The 21,122-nt window shown below is 39.9% G+C and overlaps 1 protein-coding gene across 1 annotated transcript in view; it reads right to left on the bottom strand.

Moving 5' to 3' along the window:
• Window positions 1-4,420: 4,420 nt before the first annotated feature.
• LOC126201595 (putative ammonium transporter 1) overlaps window positions 4,421-21,122 on the bottom strand; it is a 362,485-nt gene continuing 345,783 nt past the window's right edge. The window contains exon 11 of the mRNA XM_049936797.1: window positions 4,421-4,767. Within this exon, the coding sequence (XP_049792754.1) occupies window positions 4,655-4,767 (113 nt within the window). The 3' untranslated portion in view covers window positions 4,421-4,654. The remainder of the gene's footprint in view (window positions 4,768-21,122) is intronic.

Genomic DNA, 21,122 nt, shown 5'->3' with positions numbered 1-21,122 from the left:
CCACTGTTGTGAAACACATCTCTTCTGCTGCAAGCTCTTTGCCTTTATGAATGACTTTACACACAGTAAATATCTGTTAATGTTGTTCCTGTACAGCATATTTACAGTTCTGGGTGAGTACAGTACATAACGTTAGATGTAATGGAACCGTTTTGCATTTTAAGTATGTGAAATGGTTTACACTGTAGTTTTAGCAGTGTACTTACCACATAACAGAAACCTATTATTCCACATGGAAAATGACAGACATGATCTTTCCCAAAACTGTGGATATAGTGACTTTAAAGATTTTCTAAAGGTTTTGACCTGAGTAGTAATTGCTTTTACGTTTTTGGTAAATTTTTTATGGAAATTATCTTTGACACAGACATCTATTTTCTGGGTCAAATGTATGTTGTTGTCTTGTCTCATATAGTGAACATGAGTATCATTTTTTTCAGTATGCTACCCTTACTTATCACATCCATTTTAATGAACACGAGTTTCTGTGCTGTAGAAATGTGGTAAAAGAGGAATACAAGAAATATCAAACAGTGGCTTGTATATATACAAGGAACATTCAATAATTAGAGAGACAAATTGATGTAGGAAAAACCTGTATTTTTACAAAATGAAACTTTTGCTACTATTCAACATAATCTCCACACACCCCCCCCCCCCCCACCCCACCCCACCCAATATCAATACACTTGTCCCAATACTGAATTAGGTTTTTTGTATCTGATGCAAAGAGGTCTTTGTCTTGTTGTTTGAGCCATTTTCCCACAAATTCTTTCACCACCTCATAACTTTTTCCCACGTAATGCCTCCGTGAGTGGACCAAAGAAATGAAAATCTGAGGAGCCAAAGGGAGGATGAGGTAGTATCTCCCAACCCATTTTGTCAATGGTTTCTTGGGTCAGCTGGGCAGTGTGAGGGCGAGATTTGTCATGTAACAGTATCATACCTTTACTTTGAGGTCCACTGTATTTTTCTCTCATTGCTGGCTTTACTGCATTCATCGACATGTCTGAGTGGTAGGCACTGTTTATTGTAAGCTAACCTTCCAAATAATCAGATAAGATGACACCTTGGACATCCCAAAAGACAGCCAGCATAACTTTTCCTGCTGATGCTTGTGTTCCGAATTTCTATCAGATGGGTGAGCTGGTGTGCTTCCATTCCATACTTTTTCCAGTGGGCTCTTGTTTAAAATTGCAAACCCTTTACACAACTTATTAAAATCTTGTTTCCCTTTCATAGGATTCTTTAAAGTCCATACCCATTTCGAGTCATGTTTCCTTGTGTTGATGCCATAACTCGTTTGGGGTCCACCTTGCACTTGTTTTGCTGTACTTGAGCCTTTTACTAATAATATTATGAACTCTGCCAACACTTATTGCAACTGTTTTTGCTATGTTCAACTGTGATGTCAGTCATCATGAATAATGCCATCAATGTGGGTTTCATGCAAAGGAGTTGACACTCCAACTGGCCAACCAGGATATTGCTCATCTGTCACTGAGGTTCAAGTATTTTTGAACTGGTATAGCCACTTAGAAGAGATTTCAGCCAGTTTTACATCTTCAGGAAGCAAAAAAAAAAAAAAAAAAAAAAAAAGATCACTGAATGTTGTTCAACTAATGCAGGAATTTCAGTCCAACACACCACTGTTAAATGCAATATTGAGGTTATAAACAAAACAGGTTTTATCTGTCAACTGTTCTCAGAACACCCATGTGATTCAAACTTAAAGTCATGCAAGTGCAAAACTACTCATACAAATTGTTTCATTTTTGTAAGTTTGTATCCATTTATGATTCTAATGGTCTATTTTAGCAATTTAAATGTTTCATGACTATATTCTGTGCTATGACTGCGCTACCAAAGAGTCAGCACTTGTAACAATTTGTGGGCATATTAAATGGAATGATCACATAGCATCACTTGTAAAAACAAGTAGGGGACTCATTGGTGGGATACTGGGAAATTGTAGTCTACAGTGGAGACTGCTCACTTGTGTGACCCATTTGCAAATATTGGCCAAGTGTGTGGGATCATACTAAATGCGGCTAACAGGGACTATTTATTGAATGCAAAGGATAGCAAGACTGGTTACCCTTTTATTAGGCTCAGGAGGGTGTGATTGAAATGCTGAAAAATCTGAACTGGTAGATCCATGAAGATAGACACCAGCTGTACTACAAAAGCACACTTACAATCTTTCAGTCACCAGTATCAAGTGAGCAATCTGGGAATATACTACAGGCCCCTATGTATCACTCCCAAATGGATTGTAAATAGAAGATTAACACATTGACCTCTGCATGCTTAATGATGGATGTTTCACCATCAGGCACATGGTGTTAGGCATGAGGCTTTGCTGTGGCTGTCGCTGACCATACAGGAAGTGGTTCACAGGAAGTCCTGTCACATCCACAGCTTACAAAATTGTAATTATCCTAATTGATTACTGGATGATTAAAGCCTCCTCCAGTGTTGATGACAGTACAATTGGGGGACATACATACCAGCAGACTGAGGTTTTCGCTAAATTTTTGGTTACATCTGAGGTTGAGTCTTGTGGTCAATAGATGCAATGGAAGCATAGGTTTTCCTAAGTCTCCTAAAGGGATTCTGCAAGGTGTTTGATTATCAACTTGACGTAATATTGTTACTGAACACCTCCGTGGTATAAATGCTTTTATGACAGCTGCATTGCCCCCAGTAGATTATGCCATATTAGTATTATAAGTGAAAAGCAGGCAGAACTGAGTGTTTCAGTTAACTTATCAAAGTACTTCATTTCAGTTTATTACTCATACAGATAGTTTAGAATTTCACGTATGGTATTGTCACACCTGCAAAACCTAGTACATGCTGACTGGTGTGAATAATCCTTGTCTATCCTCTTCCACACAGGCAGCACTGCCATTGGTGCATTGTCTATGCAAGAAAAAATGCCATCATCAGACACCCCATTTTGTGAAGACTGATTGATCTGTCACGTCCCTCATATGTCAATATTGCGCCAGTTGATATTAACATGATATACTGGCAGTTTCTCTCTCTCTCTCTCTCTCTCTCTCTCTCTCTCTCTCTCTTTCTCTTTCTCCATATATGTATCATCAAACACTTGGCAAGGAAAAAAAAAACACATTTTGGCCTTAATCTTTGTGCAGGATGACACAGCAATTAATTTAGCATATGCAAAAATGTCACAGATTTTCAGAAGTCTTTTGACACTGTTCTTCTCAAGCAGCTTCTAATGAAATTGCATGCTATGGAGTGTCATTTCAGCTGTGTGACAGGATTTGTGATTTCTTGTCAGAAATGTCACAGTTCATAGTAATTCACAGAAAATTATGTAGTGAAACTGAAGTGATGTCCAGTGTTTTCCAGAAAGTGTTACTGGCCCTTGTGGTTCTTAAGCAATGTAAGCAATTTATCAGAGAAACTGCACAAGTATTGGAGATTGTTTCCAGACAATGCTCTCATTTACTATCTAGTGAAGTCATTAGCAGATCAAAACAAATTGTAAAATGGTTTGGACAAGATATCTGTATGGTGCAAAAAGTGGCATTTGACCTTATACAACAACAAGCATGATATCCCCCAGACTATTAAAAAATCCATTAAATTACAGTTACATGATAAATCTCACAAATTTAAAGACTGTTGATTCAACTGAACACTTAGAATTACAGTAACAAACAATTTAAACTGCAATTGTGAGGAAAGGAAACCAAAGACTGAGTTTTATTGGTAGAACACTATGAGATTGTCTTTTCCCTGACAATCTTTAGATTAATTAATATAATGGTTTTTCTTAAATTTCACTGTGTAGTGTCTGAGATGAAATACTGACAGAGCCATTTTGATATGTAAAACAAAATGTCTTGCTTATAGCATTTAAGAGATGAAAACTCAATGCTCTAAAAATATTTATGACTTGAAATGAACAGGAATCTGTATATTTAAAGAATGGAAAATCCAGAATGAAATAATGACAGTATTATGAAAAGGATAGTTACTTGCTGAGTTGCAGATAGGCACTACAAAAGACTGTCAAATTGTTTGACTGTCTTTTGTTGTGCATCTCTGTGACACAGCATCTCCACTATATGGTGAGCAGTAACTATCCTTTTCATAATATTGTCAATCTGTGTATTTATGTATGCACCAATAATATGATGTAGTGTAAATGATAGTTGTTGGTCTGTATCATATGAAACATGTGGATTTCTTGTTGTCTAAAAGTCGCTTAATAGTAAGAAATGTACACAACTTACCTACTTCAGATGGACAATTTGTCTTTACAGATATCAGTTTCTCTCAAGAGGTGAAAATAAGAACCAAATAGATAGCTTTTATGGTTGAATCTTAATTGTCAATATCCATCAGTTGTTAACTTCAAGTTGACATTTTTTTCTTTTATCACACAATATACGAAATTAATAATACTCCATGCAGAAAATTATAGGAACATTTTAATGCCACATTTTGAAAAAGAGGAACCATGTATCTGTTGATGCTGTACATCCATGGGCACATTGTCTTACACTACACAAAAGAAATGTAATAATTATGATACACTGATTTTACAAAATGGCAAATAAATAATAGCAGAACTAATGAATCATTGAAGATTGATGAGGAATGTGTGTATACTTCACTATGAATGTGTGATACGCTTAATGATGATGTTTTCTGTCTCTTCAAATGCCATATTATTGTACTCAGATGTTGGCCGACAGCTTTCTGGCTTTTTGTAAGTTGGCTTCTCATCTGTAACAAGTTTTAAACTGTATTTCACAGAATGTATAAAATGAAAGAATTTCAAAGAAAATGAAAATAATGTAGTTGTTGCAATATATGTACATATATATTATCCTGAAGACCAAAGTGATTATATGAACTATTAATTTTCCATGCTGTCTGTATTGACAATGATATAAGAGAGAAACTTAAAACTAGATTTTATGTAACATTTTTTGTGGCTGGCAGCAAAAAAATATGTATAGAAGGCAGAATCACATTACTGATGTTCACATTTATCCAAGAACAATGCTGTGATTATATTTCAATTGTAAAGATTTGATAACTTTCTTGAAGATCTTTTTGTGAGTTCTCTGTTATTTACAGTACTTGCTTCAGGAAAAAAGTTAGCACATGAAAAGCACTGTTTAATGATGGATGTACACATTTCCTGTTTATTATGGAAAAAAAAAATTAAAATATGTTGTGGTTCATAGTCAAATATGTATGATATTGTTATTATTTTAGTCTTCAGTCTGAGGACTCATTTGATACTGGTCTGTCCTTTATAAGTTTCTTCATCAGTGTATAACAACTACAACCTTTATCCACTTGAACCTGCTTACTGTATTCAAGACTTGAACACCTTCTTCAATTTTAGGGTCAGCACAACATCAGGCCACTGAATCTGCTCCTAACACTCCCTTTATATAGTTCAAAAACTCTTGCCATCACTGCTTAAAGTAATAGTCATCATATATAATCTACACCTACATCATACTTTGCAAGCCGTGTAATGGTGTGTAGTAGAGGATACTTTCGATACCACTAACTAATCCCCCCTCTACCCTGTTCCACTCGTGAATGGCACTGAGAAGAATGATTGTTGATAAGCTTCTGTATTGGCTCTAATTTCTTGAATTTTGTCATTGTGGTCATTTTGTGGGGTTTATGTGGGAGGAAGTAATATGTTGTCCAACTCTTCCTGGAAAGTGCACTCTCAAAATTTCAACACTAAACCTCCCCTTGATGCAGAATGCCCTTCTTGAAGATTCAGTCATTGGAGTTTGTTGAGCATCTCTGTAACACTCTTGAACATGACAAAATGCACTTCTCTTCATTGAATCTTTTATCTCTCCTCTATTGGTCCTACCTGGTAAGGACCCCATACTGCAGTTTGGTCCCTTAAGAATTCACATTCATACTCAAGAATCAGTTGAATAAGCACCTAATAAGACATTTTCTTTATGGATGAGTTAAATTTCCTTAAGATTCTTCCTATGAATCTCAGTCTGGCACCTGCTTTTCCTGCTACTTATTTTGTGTGGTCATTCCACTTAAGGTCACTCTGAATAGTTACTTCTAGGTATTTTATGGTACATAATATTTCTAGGAGTTTCTTATTAACAGTGTAGTTGTACAGTAGTGGCTTTCTTTTCCTGTGTATGCACATCGTTACATTTATTTACGTCCAGGGTCAATTGCCAGAGCCTGCACCACTCATCTATTCTCTGCAGCTCATCTGCAAATTGATACAGTCTTCTGGTGTTGCTACTTTGTTATAGGAAACTGCATCATCTGCAAAAAGTCTTTAGGAGCATCTGACACTTTCTGCTACACCATTTGTATACACTGTAAACAATAATGGCCCTACCCCACTTCCTTTGGGCACTTTGAAAATTACCTTTACATCTGCTAATTTTGTTCCATTAAGAGTGATGTGTTGAGTTTTATCTGCAAGGAAGTCTTGAATTCAGTCACAAATCTGGTCCAATACTCAATAAGTTCATATTTTTTTCACTATATGATAGTGCAGGACAATACCAAATGCCTTCCTATAGACAAGGAACACAGCACCAACCTGAGTGACATTGTTTACAGCACTGTGGATCTCATGGAGGAACACAGCAAATTGAGTTTGCAATATCTGTGTTTGCAGAATCCACTTAGATTTTTATAGAAGAGATTTTTTGTTCTCAAAAAACGTCATAATTCTTTAGCATAAAAGATGTTACATAATTCTACAATAGACTGACATCCACAACATAAGTCTATAATTATGTACACCTGCCCTATGGCCCTTCTTGAAAAAGAGAATGACCTGCACATTTTTCCCTGTCACTAGGTCCCCTTTGTTGCTCAAGTGGTCTATGATAAACTGCTGTTAGAGGGTGAGCAAGTTGTTTCGCATAATTTTTGAAGACTCTTATAGGTGTCTCATCTAGTGCTGATGCCTTTCCTTGACTAAGCAATCATAGTTGTTTTTCTATTCTGTGAATGGTTAGCTCAGTATCTGCCATTTCAACATTCGTATGATGATTCAAAGGAAGGACTGTGTTGCAGTCTTCCATGGTGAAACAAACTTCACTTTGTTATCTTCCATTTTGGTGCCAGTATGGTCTCTGTGTGAATGAATAGCTGATTTTGAATGACGTACTGCTTTTACGTGAAACAAAAACTTCTTAGGGTTTTTATTCAGATTAGTTGATAAAATTTTACTTTCAAAGTATTTTAATGCTTCTCTTATTGCTCTCCTTATTCTCATTTTCATTTTGTTGAGCTTTGCTTGTCAGCTAGGTTTTGACTTCTGTTGAAGCTGTCATTGTTTACGGAGCATTTTCTAATGCAGCTATTAAACCACAGTGGGTCTTTCCCATCCCTTAACATCTAACTTGGAACATACTTGTCTAAGGAATATAGAACAAATCTTTTGAATTTTTTGCATTTGTGCTTCACATCTTTGTCTTTACCAATGAATATATGATGCTGACTGTGCAGATACTCTGCAGTTTATATCCAGTCACTTTCACTAAGCAGAATTATCTTCCTAATTTTCTTAACATTCTTTGTAAACCCTGTAGTCATAGTTGCCATCACAGCCTTGTGACCACTGATACCTTCCTCTGTGTTAACTGATCCATAAGTTCAGGTATGTTTGTTGCTAGGAGGTCAAAGATATTACCTTCAGGAATTGGTTCTCTAACTATTTGCCCAAAATAATTTTCAGAGAAGAGATTCAGAATATTATACAAATCGCTGTCTCTGGCACCAATTTTGATAGCATGACTCTTCCAATCTATACCTGGCAAGTTGAAGTCACTCCCCATTACAACAGCATTGTCTCCTGACCTACATGGTCTATAAAAGTATCTGATTACCATTTTTGACTGACCTTTGTTGTTTAACTCACCCAGATTAATTCACATTCAGGATCTGTGATAACCTCACTAGATATCTGTTATTTTTATTTCTTTTTTGTAACCTGTAATGAACACTACAGTGATTATGTATTGTTGTCACACCTGAACTAACATGAAAATCAATGCTAAGTGTTCCATGACCCACATGCTACAGGCAGTCATAGCAGAATGACATTGTGGCTGGAGTGTCATATGCCACTAGAAACCTGGTCTTATTTTGGGAATTCATGGTTGATTATGAATTTCCTGACCTCTACCATTTACAACTTCAAATCACAAAAGTAAGCATAATGATTGTAGTAGCCAATGTGGTTACCCAGATGAGGAACCCACCATTATGTGTTGTAATGCATTGGATCCTAGGATTATGGTGAGTCCCAGCATTTTCACTGATAAAGAAATGGGACACGCTGAAATGCCTCCCAATTTAAATTAAAGAAGAAGTGCTGTTTTGCAACATTCAGTGTAAACTCTCCTCTAAAATTTGGGAAACAGAGGTAACTGGAATTAGTTCTGCAGAAGAACCATACACAAATTTTAGCATGATCTTATAGAATGTGAAATCACCTATAAACCTGAATACAATTTTAAAATACTTATGGTGGTCTGCTCAAATGCAAATTTATTCTACCTATATTACTTACAGGATGCATGGTATTCGTTGTGCCAGCTACAGTAGTCAATAAGAGCAAGGAATTATCAGAGAAAAATGTAACGCCAAAGAGTGTAGACTTTCACGGCTGGAAATATCATGTCCATTATAATTATCCGGGTTATTATGCCGTGGTCGGTTGATGAATCCTGTGTCGATTCCCAACGTTTCGTCTCCAACTGCGGGAGACATCTTCAAGGAGGTCCGTAGCTCGATGGAAGGTCCAACACACCCACTGGCTCGCTACTGACTGTCAGTAGCGAGCCAGTGGGTGTGTTGGACCTTCCATCAAGCTACGGACCCCCTTGAAGATGTCTCCCGCAGTCGGAGACGAAACGTTGGGAATCAACACAGGATTCATCAACCGACCACGGCATAACAACCCGGATAATTATAATGGACAACTCCAAAGAGTACATAATAGAGAAATAGACACACAGAATATTTATGTGCTTGCACTGTGTCTGTGCATTCACTTAAGTAATACCAGTCACTACATGATTACCCCCCTCCCCACCCCATTATCAAAGATGTTTCGTGTTTAATCTGACGTGACGCACAGGGCATGTTTGTTACATTCTTGCCAATGGATGCAACTGGAGTTGGCACACTGAGACAGTTTCCAACTGGCACCACAGATGGCACTTTGAAGTTCACCGCCAACCACAAGCATGGCCCAATCAGCAGCCTCCATGCTGCTGCCAAGGAGACGGACTTCTGTATTGTGATAAGTGGCAGCCACAGGCAGCTAAGGAGGTTTATATTTGGTGTTTGGTACAACAGTACTACTGAATAGTAACATTGTATTCAGCAACACACATCTTGACAGGCCACTGCTTAGTTGTATCCATCTGCAAGCATATCTAACGAGTTGCCGTTAAGTATCACAGCACAATACAATGTATAATTGTGCCACTAATTAGTTTGCAGTGTCACAGTTCCTCTGTCCACCATGGAGCACCTAAATCTAATATGATGTGTGTAAGCCATTCTACCCAAATAACCTGTATATATCAATATTGTTATGGCACTCTTGAACCTAGTGACATCTTGTTGATGTTGTCTTCTTCACGACAACACTCAGTGTCTGTCCTGGCTTGTCAGCAAGGTGGCATGTAGAAAGAGTTTCATTAGTGTCATATTCACTTTTCATAACTGGTGGTGCTAGCTTTTTGTGGTATGTTATACATCAGGAAATAGAAAAAAATGGAAATGAACATATGACATCAGTGGCCGGGAGTTCCCAGGCGGGAAGTTCGGCTGCCAAGTGCAAGTCTTATTGAGTGCGACACCACATTGGGCGACTTGGGTGTCAACAATGGGGATGAAATGATGATGAGAACAGCACAACACCCAGCCCCTGACGGCAGAAAATCTCCCTTCCCAGCCGGGAAATGAACACGACCCCCTGTGCGTGGCATTCCAACATGCTGACCGTTCAGCTATTGAGGCGGATGATCAGGATATGTAGGCTTGATTTGGTCAAGGGCAGCTGTAGTCAGCACACTATGAATGACAACTCTGAACATGTTGCTGCCTCTACTTAATACTGCATATGGTCACTCATACAGTGGTTGAAGCAATTTGTGGACAGAGTCAGTGCACAGAAGTATGTTTGTGCAGCTGTCTAAGCCTGCAAAAATGAATGGACATTGTCCAGTCAGCTCTCTCGGGTGACTGCTCGAAGCTGGCATACAAGGTGCATTCAAGTTCTAAGGCCTCCGATTTTTTTTCTAATTAACTACTCACCCAAAATCGATGAAACTGGCGTTACTTCTCGACGTAATCGCCATGCAGATGTACACATTTTTCACAATGCTGACGCCATGATTCCATGGCAGCGGCGAAGGCTTCTTTAGGAGTCTGTTTTGACCACTGGAAAATTGCTGAGGCAGTAGCAGCACGGCTGGTGAATGTGCGGCCACGGAGAGTATCTTTCATTGTTGGAAAAAGCCAAAAGTCACTAGGAGCCAGGTCAGGTGAGTAGGGAGCATGAGGAATCACTTCAAAGTTGTTATCACAAAGAAACTGTTGCGTAACATTAGCTCGATGTGCGGGTGTGTTGTCTTGGTGAAACAGCACACGCGCAGCCCTTCCCGGACGTTTTTGTTACTGTGCAGGAAGGAATTTGTTCTTCAAAACATTTTCGTAGGATGCACCTGTTACCGTAGTGCCCTTTGGAACGCAATGGGTAAGGATTACACCCTCGCTGTCCCAGAACATGGACACCATCATTTTTTCAGCACTGGTGGTTAACCGAAATTTTTTTGGTGGCGGTGAATCTGTGTGCTTCCACGTCTCATCCATTGTCACAACCGACGAAAAGAAAGTCCCATTCATGCTGCCGTTGCGCGTCAACATTGCTTGGCAACATGCCACACGGGCAGCCATGTGGTCGTCCGTCAGCATTCTTTTCGCATTTTCAGGTCGTCATGCAGGATTGTGTGCACAGAACCCACAGAAATGCCAACTCTGGAGGCGATCTGTCCAACAGCCATTCGGCGATCCCCCAAAACAATTCTCTCCACTTTCTCGATCATGTTGTCAGACCGGCTTGTGCGAGCCCGAGGTTGTTTCGGTTTGTTGTGACACGATGTTCTGCCTTCATTAAACTGTTGCACCCACGAACGCACTTTTGACACATCCATAACTCCATCACCACATGTCTCCTTCAACTGTCGATGAATTTCAATTGGTTTCCCACCACACAAATTCAGAAAACGAATGATTGCACGCTGTTCAAGTAAGGAAAACGTCGCCATTTTAAGTATTTAAAACAGTTCTCATTCTCGCCGCTGGCGGTAAAATTCCATCTGCCGTGCGGTGCTGCCATCTCTGGGACGTATTGATAATGAACGCGGCCTCATTTTAAAACAATGCGCATGTTTCTATCTCTTTCCAGTCCAGAGAAAAAAAATCGGAGGCCTTAGAACTTGAATGCACCTCGTATATGTGCTCTCAGTTTGTCAACAAAATCCGATGATGCTACATTCTCATCTGTCCCATCATGCATGTATTCTGCTGGCAGTCATGATGTTTGACCATAAAAAAGTTTGGCTGCTGTGGCCATAAGATCGCTCTTGAAAAGTTTTTGCAGCCCAAGGAGCACAAAAGCCACTGCTTCAGCCCACTTCTATGTGGCATTACACTGCAGAGCTGACGTGAGCTGCCGACATAGGTGCTCAACCATGCCATTCACCAGAGGGTGGTAGGTTGTGATGTGTGTGTCTTTAATACCTAATAACATTGCCAGCGCCTTGAAAAGATATGCTTCAAATTGACATCCTTGGTCTGTAGTGACGCATAAAGATACACCAAATGGAGTGATCCACCCTCAAACCAATGTTTGTGCTACCATCTCCGTCATGATATCTGTCATTGGGAAGGCTTCAGGCCACTTGGTGAGTTGATCCACTATTGTGAGGCAGTAGCTGCAGCCTTCAGAAACAGTGAGAAGTCCTACAATGTCAAAGTGAACATGTAAAATTCGTTGATTAGGGGGTACAAATGTGTCATATCATGAGATTTTATTCTTTTGACATGCCATGTAGCTCTTGACAAAAGCTTTGCAGGCCTCATGCTGTTCGGGCCATGAAAAACTTTGCTTGACTAATTTAATGGTACCTCAAACATCAGGATGTTCCAGATGGTGTGCAGCTGCTATCATCTGAGTCTGAAATTGTTGTGGTACAAACAGAAATCTTGCAATACAGTGTAGCATTTGCTTCAGCTGTGATTATCTGGCATAATGACAGTCCTGATTGTTGTGTGAGCAACATGTATAATTCCTCATCATGCTGTTGTGCCTGCACAAGAGCATCAAAATCAATGGTTGTATATATAGCTTCAATCTGTGCTGTTGTATGCGCCAGTACATTCAAGGTTTCAGCACAAGATAGTGCATCTGCAGGCACATTGAGGTTGCCTTGTACATAAACAAAACGAGTTGCAAATTGACCGGTGTAGTCTAATTGCCTCAACTGTCTTGGAGAGGCCTTGCTCTGTTTCACCTTAAAAACCGAAGTTAAAGGCTTGTGATCTTGTCAACGTTCCAAGTAATGTTTGAATTTTTTGATAACAACATATGTAGCATATAATTTGCAGTCGCGTATTGCCTACTGCTGCTGGGAGAGTGACAGCTTGTGGCAGCAAAATGTGTGTGGTTGCTAACAGTGGTCTGCTGATTTGCAGTGCTGTTCCCATAGTGGTAGCAGAGGCATCAACCATTAATACCAGCGGAGCTTGTGCTATAAGATCTGCCAATCCTTATGGCATGGAAAGAACAGCCTGCTTCACTCATCCACTGTAATCTGTCATTTGGTTTTGGTGCTTCCTTAAGAAATTCATTCAATGGAGCTGTGATCAGAGTATGATTGGAAATGAAATATTGGTAAAAATTTATGATGCTGAGAACCAATGAAAGTCTCTAATTGGGACTGGAATAGGGTATGCAATTATGGATTTTACTTTATCTTGCTGCTGAGGGGGGAGGGGGGGGGGGGGCGGCATAATACACCATTGGTGTCTACAGTGTATCCCAGGAAATGAACTTCTGTAGTCCCAAAAATACATTTTGAAGGTTTTATTACTAGACTGTACATGTGTAAATGGCCAAATAAATAGACTTATGCTGTAAATGTTCGTTCTCAGACGCTGATGTTACGAGAACATCAACTACGTAGATGTACCAGAAACTGAAGTCTCACATGATCTCATCCATGATATGCTGGAACATTTGTGCTGTGTTACAGAGATTAAAAGGTATTCTTGTAAACTCAAACAGTCTAAAAGATGTAGTGACAGATTTTTCACGGACAACCTCTGTGGCTACAGGTATCTGGTAATATGCATGTACCAAGTCGATCGTGGAAAAGATTGTCTTACCATGCATAGCAGCAGAGAAATCCCATATATATGGAATGGGATACTGGTCCGGAATGGTTCTTGCATTTAACTAGAGGTAGTTGCCGCATGGATACCATCTGTCTTTCTTCTTTGGAATGATGTGCGATGGGGCTGCCCAGCTACTACTTTAAGTTCGACATATGCCTTGTGCTAACATACTGCAAAATTCCTGCTTGAGTGTTTTTTGTTTTTCAAGCACCAGGCACATAAGACTGGCATAAGTAGGTGGGCCCAGTGTGGTGAGAATGTGGTGCACTGTCATATGCTTAACTGGCAATAATGTAGGTGACTGCCTAGTAACTTCAGGAAAATATTTCAACAGTCGCATAAATTGTGTATCTTTGGTGATTACACATATTATCATGGGAGCAGTATAGTTGACCTTTGGTTGAGCACTTAGATTTGCCATCACATTTTTCAAATGCTGCCATTGCAAGTCAAGAACCAAATGTAGAAAGACAGAAAGTCTGCCCCCAAGATTGGTTGTGAGATGTCACCCACTGTGAACTGCCGTTTAAATGTTCGACTGAGACCAAGACTGAGTATTAACATAACACATCCATAGGTCTTAATCTTCGAGTCATTGGTGGTGTATAAGTTCAAATGGTTCAAATGGCTCTGAGCACTATGGGACTTAACATCTGAGGTCATCAGTCCCCTAGAACTTAGAACTACTTCCATGCCCAAGGCAGGATTCGAACCTGCGGCCATAGCAGTCGCGCGGTTCCAGACTGAACTGCCTAGAACCGCTCGGCCACAGTGCCGGTGGTGTATAAGTAGTAATCATCACAGTTGTGATGTGGTAATTTATTTGTAGGATACACCAAGACTTCAGCTCCTGTGTCCACTAAATGCTGCAACTTCATACTGTGATCTGTGATGAATAATTGGTGTGTATTACTTGTGGGGATAGCTGTAACAGTCACAGATTCTGTGTCATGGTTCCATTTATCTGGTATCATGCATTTTTGTGTGTCTTTGCCAAATTTTTTTTATGATATCAGCAGGTGTTTGATGCGACAGATGAATGGTTATGACTTCTTGACAAACATTGATGAGGCCATTGTTTGGCATATGCTGTCTGCAAATGCAGCAGCCTGTGCAGTTAGTTCTGCTAACTGAGACTGCAGTGATGCTAAAATCACTGCAGCTGTGTTGTCTTGGTGCACCATCAGTGTTGCAATGCTCATTGAGGGATACATCTCTGCAATCATATCTGTCGTTTGTGCTCGTTAAAATTTTCTGTGCATCAGCAGGTAACTTCAACAGCCAGATATTACATAATACATAACACTAACTATGTTGCTTTCTAGCACGTGTAGGTACCATAGGAGCTGTGACAGAGTGCAGTTTCCTAGCTCTTCCAGCCATAGAAGTTTCTTGAGGTGTTCTACTTCTGACTGAGACAGGCATGTAATCAGAGTATTCTTTATAGCAGCATACTGTACTGCTTCTGAGAATATCTTCCACCTCTATGGCCAAGCCTTCCATTAGTGCTGCAGCCACATAACTATACTTTGTTTCATCTGACGAAATTTGCACTAAAATGTACTGGTCCTCTAGCCACGCAAACCATAGTACTGGACAGTGCTGCCAGAAGGGCAGTGATTTTTATCATCACTGTTCCAACATGCCGCTACTCTGGGGTGGTTTGGTATTACCTGCTGAAGTATTCATTTGCATGTGAAGATAAATCCAACGTGGCTGGGGTGGAAGTAACGCACATGTATGTTCTGACATGAATTGAAAGGTCCAAGCTGGTGCGGCGCAGTAGTACTAACATATTTGTGTCACATCAGCATCACCAAATATGTGGTAGTCTGCTCAAATACAGATTTATTCCAGATATGCTAATTACAGGGTGCCTGCTATTCAGAGTGCTAGTTACCTTAGTCAGAGCCAAGGAATAATCAGAGAAAAAAGTGATGCCGAAGAATACGTAATAGAAAATTAGAAACATAGAATATTTATGTGCTTTCACTGTGTGTGCACATTCGCACAAGTAGGGCGAGTCACTACATACTACTCGGAAACTTCAATGCACAAGTTGGGACAGAAAAGAAAGAACATTATAGAAAAATATCCAGCACACAGAAGAACAAGAAGAAATGGCAAAATACTGATCAATATGTGTAAAATGTTCTAGTTAAAACTCATTTCCACACATTTTTGCATATTACTATAAAAAAGCCAAAACTTGGATATCTCCAAATCCAAATATAGAAGAATTTCAGCTGGATCACATAGCCATATCCAAAAGAAATATCAGGATAATTATAAGTGTTAAAAGTAATTACAAATTGGGGGTTTTACTAAGATTATTCTCTCTCTAAGGTTAAAATTCAATTTCTCTCATTTAAAATAAATGAAAGTAGTTAGACACAACTCTAGAAGACTCAGTAAAAAAGAAAATATGGAAGCAGCAGAGAGGAAATTGAGACACCTAAAATAAGGTCATTGCTGTTCACTCCATGCACAAATTACAAAAGCAGTAGAGAGAAAATTCAGATTTGTCAAGAATAAAAAGAACACATATTGGAACAAGGAATGTGAAGAAGTGCTAGAACAGTGAGCTCAAAAATGAAGAAAGTAGAGATGTTGAAAAAAAGAATATCATTTGGAAGCCAGAAAAGATTGAAAAGGGAGACAAACAAAATGTCAACAGTTAAAGATGAGTCACTTTCACCAGTTGCATACAAAATATTATCCAAAATTCTCCTAAGCAGATGTATGCCTGGGAGAACATCAGGATGGTTTCGAAAGGGAAGAGGCTCCACAAAACAGATCATCATCATCTCTCCATTTTCTGTGATCCATTGCTTCCTTCTTAAGGCTGCTCTATGTTGTACCGTCCATCATGTCATCCAGTATCTGGAATCTCTTCCTTCCTCGCTTCCTTTTCCCTTCTACATAACCTTCTAAAACTATTTTTATCAGTCCATCATTATTTCTTAATATATGCCCAATCCAATTTCTTTTTCTTCTCTTTATTACATCTAGTAACTGTCTTTTCTCTCCCACTCTTCTCAGTACCTCTTCATTTTTTACTCTGTCCATCCAACTTATTCTTTCCATCTTCCACCATGTCCAGATCTCAAAAGCCTCCAGCTTTTCTCTTTCTTCCTCCTAGTCCATGTTTCAGCACCATATAGAAGGACACTCCATACAAGACATTTTATGAGTCTCTTTCTGAGTTCTCTGCCCAGACCGCTGCAGAAAATTCTCCTTTTCTTATAAAACGCCTCTTTTGCCATTGCTATCCTTGTTTTAATTTCTGTGGTGCACTTCCAGTCAGTGTCTATCCTGCTTCCAAGATACTTAAAATTTTGCACCTGTTCTAGTATTTCTTCATTCAGCATAATTTTTATTTCCTTATTTCCTCCTAGTACCAATACTTTTGTTTTAATTTTCATTCCATATTTTTTCCATTAGTTGCAATGGTGTCCACCAAATCCTGTATTTGTTTTTCCTCTGTGGCTAGAAAGACCATGTCATCAGCAAATCTCAAACACCCTACTCTTCTTCCTCCAATTTCTACTCCTTTGTCATCTAATGAGCATTGGTTAATCATATTTTCCAAGTAGAGGTTGAAAAGAGTAGGTGACAAACAGCATCCTTGTCTTACTCCTTTTCCTAGTTTGATCCAGTTTGTACTTTCTCCTCTCACTTTAACTGAAACTTTTTGATTAAGATATAATGAGTTTATGTCTTCTGGTTTTCCAGTCCACTCTCTTTTCCCTCAATATAGTCGCCAGCTTGTCCCAAACCATATTGTCAAATGCCTTTTCTAGATTGATGAAGCACATATATAGGTCTCTTCCTTTTTCAATAAACCTTTCTCCCAAGATTCGTAGGAGCCCTATTGCATCTCTGGTGCCCGTATTCCGTCTAAAGCCAAACTGCTCCTCGCCAAGATTCTCCTCCATTACTTTTTCAAGTCTTTTATTAATTATTCTTAACATCACTTTGGCTGCATGTGAAATGAGGCTGATTGTCCTGTGCTCGCTGCATTTCTTGGTTCCTTGTTTTTTCAGTAATGGAATCATTATTGTTGTCAGAAAGTCCTCAGGCCATTCACCACTGTCATATATTTTATTACATAACCTCAATATTTCTCTTATTCCATCATGGTTCAAGCATTTTAGTATTTCTCCCGGTATTGTATCTGCGCTTACCGCTTTGCCATTGCAGCTATGGCAGACTTTACTTCTTCTATTATGATGGTTGGTCCTTTCTCGTCATCACTTACACTGTTGTGTGATTCAAGTTCCAGAGTTTCTGGTTTGCTATTTGTGTCATATAGCTCTTTTATATATTCTTCCCATCTCTGGAGGACATCGTCATGATCTTTGTACACTACCTCTTCGTCTTTACTCAAAATTTCCATAGTAGCACTTCCTGCTCTGTTTTGTTCCCATGTCAGAGTCTTTACTCTGTTGTGTAGTAAGTCGTATCTTCCCTTCCTGTCCAGTTCTTCAATTTCATCACATTCCTCTTTTAGCCATATTTTCCTAGCCTGCTCTGTCTCTCTTCGCAGTTCATTATTTAACCTTCGGTAGATCTTTCTTGCATCTTCAGTGTTCTTGTTTTTCAATTTTCTTCTCTCCTCCATCTTGGAAATCATTTCTTTTGTGACCCATGGTTTTTTTGACCTTTTCCCTTTTACATAGCCTATATTTTGTTGTCCTGCTTTAATGATTCCTTCTTTCAGCATATTCCAGTACTCGTTGGCATTATCAGGTGCTTCTTTGTCTCGTAATGTGTTTAGAAACTCCCGAGACAGCATTTCTGTAATTTGTTCTTTGTTGGATCTTATGTTCTCTAATTCTCACTTCTTCACCATGGTCGCCTTCTTCAGTTTTTTCATTCTTATTTCTATTTCTGCCATAAGTAAGTTGTGGTCACTATTAACATCTGCACCTGGTAATGTGTGCACCTTCTTGATTCCATTCCTGTATCTTTCTTCTACCAGTATAAAATCGATTTGGTTTCTGTATTTATCCCCTGGTGATTTCCAAGTGTAGAGCCTCCTCTTGTGGTTCTTGAACCATGTGTTTGCCGCTATCAGCTGCCTTTCCCTGCAGAAGTCAATTAACCATTCACCTCTGTCATTTCTCTTTCCAAGACCATGACCATGACTGCCTACTATGTTTCCCTCTTTCCCTTCTCCCACAACGGCTTCCAGTCTCCCATTACTATTTTGCAGCATTTTTTATTTTTGTCCATTATTCTCTCTATTACATTGTACATTTCCTCTACAATTTGGTCATGTTCTGAAGTTGGCATATACACCTGGACAATCAGTAAATCTTTTTGTGCTCCTTTCAGCCTTACACCAATAACCCGGTCATTTGCATAGTCTACATATTCCACACATTTAGCCAATTCCTTTGTCATAATCATTCCTACTCCATTAATTCCTTTTACTTCTCCTCCTGAGTCGTACAATACATATTCATCTGACTGCAACTCTCCATGTCCATTCCATCTTATCTCAGCATCTCCTACGAGGTCCATATGATTCTTTTCCATCTCTCTTTCAAGGTTTTCTAATTTTCCTGCTTGTAGCAGAGTTCTGACATTCCAGGTACCAATTCACGTTTTGATTTTTTACCTACTTTCAAGTTGAAACTTCCTGGCAGATTAAAACCGTGTGCCCGACCGAGACTCGAACTCGGGACCTTTGCCTTTCGTGGGCAAGTGCTCTACCATCTGAGCTACCGAAGCACGACTCTCACCTGGTACTCACAGCTTTACTTCTTCCAGTATCTCGTCTCCTACCTTCCAAACTTTACAGAAGCTCTCCTGCGAACCTTGCAGAACTAGCACTCCTGAAAGAAAGGATACTGCGGAGACATGGCTTAGCCACAGCCTGTAGGATGTTTCCAGAATGAGATTTTCACTCTGCAGCAGATGTGCGCTGATATGAAACTTCCTGACAGATTAAAACTGTGTGCCTGACCGAGACTCGAACTCGGGACCTTTGCCTTTCGCGGGCAAGTGCTCTACCATCAGAGCTACCAAAGCACGACTCACGCCCGGTACTCACAGCAAGTTTTAATCTGCCAGGAAGTTTCATATCAGCGCACACTCCGCTGCAGAGTGAAAATCTCATCCTGGAAACATCCCCCAGGCTGTGGCTAAGCCATGTCTCCGCATTATACTTTCTTTCAGGAGAGCTAGTTCTGCAAGGTTCGCTGGAGAGCTTCTGTAAAGTTTGGAAGGTAGGAGATGAGATACTGGCTGAAGTAAAGCTGTGAGTACCGGGTGTGAGTCGTGCTTCGGTAGCTCAGATGGTAGAGCACTTGCCCACGAAAGGCAAAGGTCCCGAGTGTGGTGTCACCACCAGACACCACACTTGCTAGGTGGTAGCCTTTAAATCGGCCGCGGTCCGTTAGTATACGTCGGACCCGTGTGTCACCACTATCAGTGATTGCAGACTGAGCGCCGCCACACGGCAGGTCTAGAGAGACTTCCTAGCACTCGCCCCAGTTGTACAACTGACTTTGCTAGCGATGGTTCACTGACAAAATACGCTCTCATTTGCCGAGACGATAGTTTAACATAGCCTTCAGCTACGTCATTTGCTACGACCTAGCAAGGCGCCATTATCAGTTACTATTGATATTATGAATCATGTACCATCGAGACCGACGTTCTTCATTAATGGATTAAAGTTAAATATTCCACCAGCTACGTCCGTTATTTCTAAATTCTAATTTCCTTGCCCTGTTCCAGACCTCAACCCAGCCTGTGTGAGCTAAAACGTGTGCCTTTCGGCCTCCTTCTAGTAACACGGTGTTGGCTGTAATGCCAACCAAAACACCGAGTTCGAGTCTCGGTCAGGCACACAGTTTTAATCTGCCAGGAAGTTTCATATCAGCCCACACCCCGCTGCAGAGTGAAAATCTCATTCTGGAAACATCCTTTCAAGTTGTCTCTCCTGGAGATCCGAATGGGGGACTATTTTACCTCCGGACACTGATTTAACATGAGAGGAAGCCATTTTTGTGCATAAAATGGGGACTGCATTATGCAGGGAAGATAATCTGCGGTGGTATTCCATTGCCTTCCACAGTTCTGGAGGCCGCCCCTAACATGGGATACAGATGCCTTTTGCAGCTGCCCGCTCCGGGTCAGACGCTGCATGAGAAGTATAGATTGGAAAATGAAAGACCCCTAGCCCTCGAAACCTAATAGCGTCAGGGTCGGAAAAGAACAAGAGCTGGCCAAGGATGGCCAGATAGGAAAGATAAAAGTGAGTAGTCTGGCATAAGTAAGCGGAAGCAATGCCAGGACTCAGCTCAGGGCCCTGTGGTCGCCAGCCACGTATCACAAGGTGTGACTCCCTGAGGGAACAAAACAGATATTTCACTGAAAATCAATAATTTGTCGTAAAATGTCAATTGGCAAACCTATAATAGAATCCTTTAATGATTTGAAAGAAGTACCTGAGTCTGTAGAAAGATAACCAATAGACAAAAATCATTAGATAATCTGGTGTTAAAGCAAAATTATCAGACATGTTTCAAGAAACTCAAGAAAAACAACACTTAAAGTTGTGGGAGAAATATCTCGACCATTTGAAATAAAACTGAGGTTAAACAAATGAACAGCTTACCACATAA

Source organism: Schistocerca nitens, chromosome 1 (genome assembly GCF_023898315.1).
Source record: "Schistocerca nitens isolate TAMUIC-IGC-003100 chromosome 1, iqSchNite1.1, whole genome shotgun sequence".
NCBI lineage: Eukaryota > Metazoa > Arthropoda > Insecta > Orthoptera > Acrididae > Schistocerca > Schistocerca nitens.
The sequence above is the reverse complement of the archived record's forward strand: the minus strand, read 5'-3'. Positions and strand labels throughout refer to the sequence as shown.